The sequence below is a fragment of the Pimephales promelas genome, chromosome 20 (assembly GCF_988280905.1).
Source record: "Pimephales promelas chromosome 20, fPimPro1.hap1.1, whole genome shotgun sequence".
Taxonomy (NCBI): Eukaryota; Metazoa; Chordata; class Actinopteri; order Cypriniformes; family Leuciscidae; genus Pimephales; species Pimephales promelas.
The window spans coordinates 21,141,435-21,151,797 of record NC_142788.1 but is presented as its reverse complement, the minus strand read 5'-3'; the positions used below and the strand labels follow the sequence as shown (position 1 = coordinate 21,151,797).

The following is a 10,363-nucleotide window of genomic DNA, read 5'->3' as shown; positions in this document are numbered from 1 at the left end:
CAATTTCAAATCATAAGAATAACCAGCTGCGGTCAACTGGACATCTTTCAGCAGAGAGTTTTCATAGTCTCAAGTTTTGCGTCATTAGGTGGTGCTACTGCCACAAAGTGATCTAAACCAGAGGATATTTGGCTAGAGACATAGGAAGACCAGACTCTGTTGTGTTGAAGTGTTTAAGATGCACTTATAGAGATAAATAGGCCTACTCAGGCATCATAATCAAAACTGAAATGATAACTTTGGTGTGATTTAACAGTTTTACTTTCATAAAACAAACAATAAAAAAATAATAACCAAAGTGTATAGCCTATTGTTTCTTTCTTTATTTTCATATTAAGTAGCCTAAAGATCATGTTTATGAAGATATTTTGTAAATTTCCTACCGGAGATATATACAACATTTATTTTTGTGAGTGAATGCAGCACAATCGTGAACATTAATGGACAAATGTAATCTTCTCACTGTTTCGATTTTTTTTTTTTTTTTGCATCTTCAGATTTTCAAATAGTTGTATCTCGTCCAAATCATATCCTTACAAGTCTTAACCAAACAAAATTAATTGACCAATGTCGCCATCACACAGCTTTGTCGCCATCTCTGTTCGAAATCTGCACTTGCAGTCATTCGTGGAATTATCAACTTTACGCGAGTTGTACTTTGACAGCATAGCGCGGATGAACACAATGTTTGAGGAGACTGTGAGGCTGTCAGTCACCTTGGATACTGTAATTCCGAATTACAGATTATTCTTTTATTCAAGCTTACCGTTTTGGTTGGTTGTGTTACACCGGCTGGTTGTGTATTTTCTCAAAAATGTATTTTGGATTATTTATTATGTATCATTTAGCTGGGCTGCAGCTTTAAAATGATCGAGCTTATTTGCGTATTAAAAACATCTAGTAAAGTCACAGTGCACATCATATGTTGTGTATTTTCATTTCATTAAAATAAGAATAAAAATGTAGTTTATGTCACATATGTAGCCAAATATTTCCTGTTAGTAGAGGCGTAGTAGTCTTCCCGCTCCTGGAGTAAGATCCCGCTCCTGGAATTCCATTCCGCCTTTTACACCAGGCGCCAATCCTTGCGTCTCAAATCCTTGTGAGCTACCTAGACACCATATTTGCGTCATAGTTTTGGGACGCTTTCCGTGTCAGCTGAGAAAAGCTCACTATGCTGTCTAGCTAGTCAGCTTACTATGATTTGAAACAAAGCCATTGTCAGCAGTTCAACATTATCGCGCTGAAGTGATCCGCTAGGCAGTGCATGCTGAACTTTCTGCCTGTCCATTGGAAAGTAGGACCAAGAGAACAAAACGGATATTCACAAGTCAACCATCAGTTTCTCTTGGTTGTATCTCACAAGCACTCAACAGCAGACAGTTTTTTTCTTGTTTTCTTTTTTGTTTTGGCAAATGAAGTCCCACCAAGCGTGGGACGGAGAAACGACGGCGGCCTTGCTGTAAAAGAAACGCTTGAAAGTTTTCGCGAAGACATTTCCCAGTGGCTTCAAGTGACGGACTTTGATTTTCCCAGCGGTGTGTTTGGAGTCGTGCTGGGTTGGCAGAAATGGGGACGCGGATACGTGCCCATAAACTCACTCTTTTTATTATCCCTTTGATATTTACGTCGCATCTGTTCAATGTAAGTGATTCATCTGCATTTTTATACAGTTAATATAACGCTCTGTGCTGCTTTTGTGTAACAACAGGTAACTGCATCAATGGAAATGCACGCAAAAAGTGACTTAGCAAAACTTTGCGTCGTAATATAATCCACTTATTTCTAGCTCCATTCCTTTTGCAGCATTTAGTAGCCTAAAGCTGCGAATTGTATCATGTGAAAGTTATGCCGAGTTGGATTGATGTCTTATACGAATATCTAAAGCTCGACTCAAGTGTAGCGTGTGTGTTCTAGTCCTTAGTCTAATTTTATCCATAGAAACGAGCTATTCATAGTTGGTCTCACTGGCGTCTTGCGTGTCTGAATACTTGATCAACTTTATTTATCATTTGACACCACTTTCACGGCATTGATTTTATCATCTATGCTCTTCATACATCACATAAAAGCACAACTTCTACATAGACTTGCTTATTGACTCAATGTTTGTGCTGGGCACTCACGTAGAAATTGGCACCTTTGTGAAAACTGTCTTTGAATTCTTGCTTTCATTATGACTGTGCAGTAAATTGGCATCAACCGGAGTAATATTCAAGAAAAAGTTTGATAAAATATATTACAATTAAAATAAAGTGGCTGAAGGAGGAGGCATAGCAGCCAATCAAATCATGGCTATGAGATAATAATTTAATGTGAAAAGAATTCTCAAATTTCTTAGTATCATTTCCAGCCTGCTGGTAGATTCATTTCGACTTTAGTGCTATGTAGGTGGAGAGTTACTCGGAGCCGGAGATACTGACTGAATTGATCTGTTGGAAATGGAATAGCATGTGTAGTTACCTTAACCACACAGGGTTACTATTGTCATTCTGGTTCTTGTAAAGCATAAGAAAATGTACTTTTGCTTACCAAAAACCACCACCCCTCCTGTACGATTTGGAGTCAATTAAACTAGTTAGCTGAAATGAGTGATGTCTTGGAGCGCCTTTGATGTTGAATCCTTCAAAAATCCTCTGGATCACATGCTAACGGAAAGTCTTGTCATGTATAACTTCAGATTCTTTAAATCTAGCATACCATGTATAATCCCTCTTCTTATCATTTAGACACTGGTGAACATGAGCCTCTCTTAGTTTACTGATGTGTAACAGGGCCAGGGGCCCATTGCCTTTGCCAGTTTGAGATCTTTGTTGCTTTGTTTCAGGGACCACTGGGTCAGTTGCAGTATAATTGAATTAAATGGTATTGACGGCATGTGTTTTTTCCATTACAAGCTTGCCTAAGATTTGACATAGAGTTCAGTTAAACACTCTGGGATTCAGTTGCCACCGGCATCCCTGGTGGTGTCCTTCTGGAATTTCAGGGTCATAAGTATCAATCAGCACTGACAAAACCCCAATAAAAGCAGTTTATTACCTTTTAGTTTACTGACACAATCAAGTGCTCCCTCCCTGCTGTTAACTATCAATGGTCTGGTAATTGAGAGATGATCCTTTGCTATTTATTGACGCATGTAATTTTTGGGTTAAACTGGCTATTTGTGAAGTCGTTGAAGTTTTGTGATGATAAAGAGTTGCAAGTGGGTTCACGCCCAGTGTCAGTCCTTTTGCTTTTAGCATGTTTGACCTTTTTTGAGTTGAAGGAATAAAAGTAGGAAGGTCTTTTGAGAGATGTAAACCTGCAGTTATCGATTAACAAAGTTTCAGTGCACTCAAGCGAATTACGACTTCCGAACAAAAATCAGGTTTGAAAACAGAGTTCATTGTAAGTTCTACTTAATAGCTCTATGGTTCACCCAGAAATAATCCCATCTTGTTCCAGGTATGGCTTTTTTATTCTGTGGAACACAAAATAAGATATTTAGAAAAATACATTTCAGTGTTTTTGGACCCCATTGACTCTTATTAAAAGGACCAAAAATAGTTCTTAAAAGTGATTTTTGTGCTAGCTATCACTTTTATTGGCAGATTGTTATTATTAGCTCTGTTTTCGACTATACAAAGCCTTTTAAGTGTTCGAGTTTGTCCTGTGATATGCAGCGTTACAATGTGCTATTTATTTTGAGATGGTTCTTTAATTAGAGACTCATAAATATACTCTGACTTCATCTATGTAGGATTTTAAAGTAGTTCTGGATTCCTGTTGATATATTATTCAGTTAACTGCTCCAGACTGTAGTTTCACACTCAGTTCTGTTACATCTTTCACCGTCTTGGCCTCCCAAGTATGCCAACGTTTACTGTATCTTATGTAATATCTAGATATAGTCCAGCCATCGTAGTCAATTTAACACCCACACAGTCTTCTAAGTAAGCACAGAGGAATCTAGTGCACAGCGCTGGGATAACTGGGCCCCTGTTCAATGAGATTTTGAGGACAGGAGATTATTAATGGTCTCAGTGTGTGCTTTTATATATCTTGTTTGTGAGCTGCTTTCAACCTATTATGGTCTTTTACATTCAGCAAATGATTGGTACTTAAATAAATTGCAGTTAAATCACACACTTTGTAATGGTATTTATGGCAATTTAGAAAAATATAATATGCTAGTTTAATCTGAGATCTCTCAGGGCTCTTAGACGCAGGTTTTGTTCGATTAAAGCGAATTCTGGTTCAATTGCTCTGTGCGTTTTATTTGAACAGTTCAGTGTTGAATGTTGCCCTCTGAACCCTGGTGTGGACCAAACAAGCAGAGACCCCTGAAATGTTGGCTCTCGGTCTGCTTCCAAGCGAACTCTGGTGTGGTTTGACTGAAATATGAACGCAACACATCCATACACGGCGTCAGAAACGCTCTGTTCTTGCAGTAGATATTTGTTTGTGTGAAACGGAGGAATTCCTGCCGTTGTTTTGACTTTTATAAACACTTCACAAGTTTTCAGCAGGTCACAATGCCATCATGCACACATAACAAGCACATTTAGCCTAGCACACAGCATTGGTTTGGATGTTCGGTCTTAAAAATTACAGTGTGAACGCTAAGCGAAGTAGGGTCCAGACCAGAGGCGGACAGAGTACACAGCTTAATTTCTTGAGTAAAAGTACAGATAGCCCTTGCAAAAATTAGTACTACTGTCAGATGTCTACTGAAGTACTTGTTTTTAAAAGTACTTGTATTAAATATTGCATTACTACTGCCACAGTGCCTACATTTAGGCACAGAAATCGTCCTACATGGAGTTATGAAAAATGTTAATGTTAATACCTTCAATGTAAAAGGAATTGTAAGTAAAATCAAGTCATTTTCATCTTTTTACCATGCTGCTTAATCCTCAAGTTGGAGGATGAATTTTTGTAGGCACTGCAGTGATGAAGTTCTGTTTTGGTAAATACAGCAAACACTTGAAGAGAAAACTATCAATAACTAATAATAAGTTTTACTTGAAAATTGAAATATTCATTTTAATTGAAATATAAATTGAAATATGTTTATCAATTTTGGGTCAAATATGGACAAACCTAGCCTTTGGGTTACATTTTTACATTACATTTTTTTAACCCAATGTTGGAATTTGTCCATTTTTGACCCAAAATTTGTTTTTTAGAGTGCTGCTGCGTCTTCATTCATTGTTTCGCCCATGGTTTCGTCTCTTATCTAAATCTGACCATGAAGTTGATTTTGGCAGAAAGCTGAAGGTGATTGCTGATAGGCTGTCCCAATCAATGGTGCCAGCACAATCCAATCACGTTTAATTTTTTTTTTTTTTTAGAAGTAGGTACTCACGGGTTGTGGTTAGAAATGTAGTGGAGTAAAGAGTACAATATTTGCCTCTCAAATGTACTTGAGTAAAGTCATGAGTACTCCCCAAAAATGATACTCGAGTAAAATACAGATCCCTCAAAATTGTACTTAAGTGCTGTACTCCGTTACTGTCCAGCTCGGGTCCAGAAAAAAAGAACCAAATTACAAGTGTGAACACTTCTTTCGGTTTACATTTATGCATTTGACAGAAGCTTTAATCCAAAGTGATTTGTTTTACATGTTCATTATTATTGCATGCATTTCTTGTTTTTCAATAAACACAATACGGTAAAAATGGTCTGTCCCTATCTTTTCATCACAACTTTAAGTTCGCTTTCAGTCACTTAGTTCGGTTTGTCCTCTAGCTGTTGTCGTAAATGGTATGGATAATTTATTGAAGTTGCTGAAACTTATTGGCACATCTGGAGAACAGCCTGTTTACTCTGTTGAAGTGTGACGTCAGTTTGGATTGGGGTCAAAGTGGTTAGAACAGCATTTATGTGCTGATGTATTGACTGTATTGTTTTGTATTATAAAAGTTTCATTTTAAAAAGTACAAGTCCTTTGAATGAAATTAGCTAAGGAGTGCTCCTACTTCTTACCCATATCTGTGATCTACTTGGACACATAAATCCCCCCTCCCCCCACCCCTCTCTCGTTCCGCTTCGTGTGCAGGTAACCTGTGGTACATCACTGTGGGAATCTTCATCTCTCATTCGCCAGCTGTCTGTGATAGAGGAGGAGGCAGACTCCAAACACAGCTGCAGTTCAGCTGGTATTGTAACCCTTGCAAGTGCAGACATGAGTGCTCATTTTGCGGCTTGATGCTTCATAAGAGGCATTCTTATTCTGACCGCCTATACCCATAAATGCAAATTTAAGTTCTTTTCTTGATCAGTTATGTCCCACTTTCCCATGCTATGTCAAAACCAATAGGGTCACAACAAGAAGTGCTTGATATATTGCTGACGTTTCAGTGCACAACTTTTTAGATGACTTGGTTGTCGAAAAACGGACACCTTCAGAAATGACAATGCTGCAATAGCAACACCAAGATCAGGGATTCAGTTTCCGGAGAATATGCATATGCAAGTGAATTAATTGATCTAAAATCCTGTGCCAATTACATAGGCCTAGTTTTGTTTTTGATGAATTGCTAAATAGGGATGCACCAATATGAAAATTTTGGCCGATACCGATAACCGATAATTCTTTACATTTGAAAGCCGATAACCGATATATATCGGCCGATAAACTTCAATACAAATTTTTATCTAATTTTGAGAGCCTGATTACAAAAACAAGTCTCACAATTAAATCCATGTCCCAAGCGCACAATTATAATGATGTTCTCAGTCGATATGACAGATATGCGTTGCACATGTTGTCCCGAACCAGATTTTCATTTTTTGAAGAGATTTCAATCATATTTCAAGAATTTCAAAAGCATAAACAGTTCTCAACAAGTGTCTCAGCTGAAGGGAATAATACATTATTTATCGGCTTTAATAAATCGGCCACATTTACTTAACAGGCCGATAACGATAACATTAAAAATGAATATATATCGGCCGATACCGATATGCTGGCCGATATATCGTGCATCCCTAGTGCTAAATAGTGTCACAGACCCCCGAAAGGCTTTATATTTGTCTGTCGCTCTGTAAATTTGACATTTTTTTAGACTTGTATGGGAACAAACTTGAACGTCTCTCTTTATTGCCTAGTGCACGACTCATGTATTGTTATGCATAATAACAATACACGAGTTTTTTTTTCTTTTTCTAAGGCTGCACAATATATCGGCAGAAAATTGGTTTTCGGATGATATTAGAGATTTTTTTTTAAAATGTAATTACTTTTATGAATAATTTGTTAATAAATATTGTATGTAATCATAAAGACCCCTGAAATCAAAGTGTATTTTTTTTAGCCTTTAGTATGAATATGTAAGCCTTAAAGTTATTAATAAGCTGTTGTGTTACAAAACAATGACAAAGTTCGCATTTAAGACATATAAGGATTTAAAACTTAGACCCTCACTTCCGCTAAAATGGATGACAGATTTTTATGACATCATGGCAGACTTCAGCTTCTCATCACATATTTTGTTCAATCAAATTCTCCCTAGAATCTAAAGCGAATATAAATACGACCTGGCCAAAGTGACCATTGACACGTCACGGAGCAATATGGGTTGGAGATGTGTGTTCGGTTGCTCAAACGCTCGAGTTTTATTCCGTTTTCCAAATGTACGTTGGTTAAGAATGAAATGGTTAGGATTTATTCACACCTCTACTATTGAATCCAACGTATCATCAGCTCTCGGATTCATTTCCATGGTGGTGTCAAGTAAGACTTGCAGTGAGGTAAACTAATGATTTCCATTACACGAGAGTAGATGTTAAAAGTCAGTTTACACATATTTTCATTATATAGTACATTAATATTTTAATGCCCAAATTCACTTGTTGCATTTATAACACAAGTCGTTCGTTTTTTCTACATTTATTTTGACAAAGTAAATAATTTTAGTATCAGTGATTTATCTGCTATTAGCAATAACATGCATCCAGAATTCTAATATTCCTCCATCCCTATTAACTCTACACAGTCTCTATCCGCAATAAGTATAAGTGCGCTGGTCTTCTGTATCATCAGTATAGCATCCATATGATATCAACATTTCCGTATCACTCAATACAGATGGCTTTTGTCAGTGCTTGCTGTAAGTTGTAAAGAGTGTCTTGAGAAAACAGCGTGTGAATGAAGTTCTCAGCGGAGACCTCATCTTCCATTAATCTACGACAAGCCTCGGCCTGCCCCAGAAAGAAAGGCGCTACTTTTTCCGAGCCTCCTGCAACCCCCATAGGATACGAGTTCTCCTAGGCTGTTATTACACCACTGAGATCATGTTGAGAAAGAAAAAAGAATTTCAGTGTCCTCAGGTCACAGTATATGCCCCAGCGAAAGGAAAATAAAACGAGATAGACGATGGAGCACTTGATTTTGTAAACGTTCCTTTTATTATTTTACAAGAAAAGAGCCAAAAAGATAAATCTCATCTTTGTGGTATTTTACGTTCACCAAAAACCAGACATTTTTGCGACTAAAGGCCAATTTATACTTCTGCGTAGGGTGCGCGCAGTAGGTACGGCGTAGCATACGCACAGACGCGTCCCATACCGCGTACCCTTCCGCGTTGCCTGACGCGCACCTCTTCAAAAATGTAACTACACGTCGCGACGACGCGGACCGCAAGATCGGTGATTGGTCGGCTTGGTAGCGTCGTATTTCCTCATACGCATTTCCGCACGTACCTTCTCACGCATTTCCACACGTACCATCTCCTCCGACGTCTTCTCTCATTTCTGCCTTTCAGTTTTAGTAATTTCACTAAAATGAACTGTTTTTTCACCCCAATAAGCTCCAACTCCAACATGATCCACTCTCTTTCAGTCGCTATTGCTTGTAGTAACCTAGCCGCGAGGAATCTAAACACAGTGGAACATTAAAACCCTCCGCCGCCTCCTAGCGTTTCGGAGCAGTACTGCAGAGCAACCAATACCTGAACGCAGAAGTATAAATGCTCACAACGGCGTCGCCTACGTGCGAAGCCAACGCCGTACACTACGGCGTACCCTCGACGCAGAAGTATAAATTGGCCTTAAGTGACATTTTAACAAGAGCCATTGACCTAGTGTACTCTGGATACGGTGATGTACTTCCTTTTGAAGTGGTTGCCAGGGTCTGTCATGTTTTGCCGTGCTGCTATTGGCTCCTTTGAGTATTTGGGCCTCTATTTAGTGTATCAGCCACCTTCTCTACACCACACTGCTCGCTGAGTTCAACCAGAGAGGCCACAGATAAAACTAGAAGAGCCACCCAGGAGGCTGATGCACATTAGCATGTCAACAGCTCCTCTACAGGAGCCGGGCACTTCTGGCTCTTAGCTGTTGGCAAGCAGTGCTTCTCTTTGTCATTCAGATGAGAGTTGAGATGTGTTGGCTTACGGGTGAGGGTGTGGCTCTAAAAAGATTAAATCTCACCTGACCAAATACTTGCCAGTAATATTTCATTGTGTTTATTTTGGCAGATTGGCAATTGACATTTGACACAAGTCCACTCTGAAGGACTTTATAGTTCCTGGTTCCCTTCAATGTGCGCTCTGTGATAAGAGAGGAAATCTGCACGGCCAAAAGAGGCAGTAACACTGATTTCTGTGAATCTGTATTGCAAAGTTGCTGACTCATCATCCTGCCAGGGAAATAAATTCAGAATTATCTATGAGAGGCAAAAGCCCTTCCCCAATAGCAAAGTTTACTCAGGCTTTCCTGTGAGTCTTTCCTCTACTATGGGGACACGGAAGCAATATTAGAATCTAAGATCATAAATAATTTATTAATCTAATTTGAAAATGCGTTGTAAGCTATGTATTTGCATTGTTTTTGTTATTTTATATCCTCTATTGTTTTCTATACAACACTTTTTGGTCGCTTTGTGGTGTTAAACGTGCTCTATAAATAGTTATTTATAACTAATATCTTATACATTTAGCAATTATTTGTAAAATGATGTAAAATAAGAAATGCGTGGGTTTCGGTATTCATAGGTCCTTAAAAAAAAAATATATATATATATATATATATATATATATATATATATATTTCTTTCATTGAAGCACAGTATGCTCTCTAAAACATGATCAAATTAAGCTGTATAATTCGGAAAAATGAATTGAGAAATGTTAATTTTAGAGTCAAATTTATTTATGGTTTCACTAATGGACTTTTTGACCCCATTGTATATTTGTACAGTGTTAAAGAAGATATGTATCCATATTATGTCTGGTCCAAATTCAAGTGTGAGGCAGTCGGTTGAAACAACGTTTGCATTAGCACGCTCAGATTAGTATCAGACATACCTGGTACCAAGCTATAAGAGCAAACATGTTTAAACTGGAATAATGAAATTACTTGAGAGCCACCTGCTTTTGAT

The 10,363-nt window shown here is 38.0% G+C and overlaps 1 protein-coding gene across 12 annotated transcripts in view; it reads left to right on the top strand.

The window, feature by feature from the left end:
* The first annotated feature begins 1,192 nt into the window (after positions 1-1,192).
* The window catches only part of hspg2 (heparan sulfate proteoglycan 2), a 102,481-nt gene continuing 93,310 nt past the window's right edge, over positions 1,193-10,363 (top strand). For 6 of the 12 annotated variants that reach the window (XR_016148172.1, XR_016148167.1, XR_016148166.1 and 3 more), the window contains exon 1: positions 1,205-1,644. Coding sequence is in view for 1 of the 12 variants with exons in the window: in XM_089124494.1 (XP_088980620.1) it covers positions 1,570-1,644 (75 nt within the window). In the remaining 11 variants the exon portion in view is untranslated. Of the gene's footprint in view, positions 1,645-10,363 lie in introns of all 12 variants that reach the window. The other 6 variants (XR_016148165.1, XR_016148169.1, XR_016148162.1 and 3 more) reach the window with 3 other exon arrangements.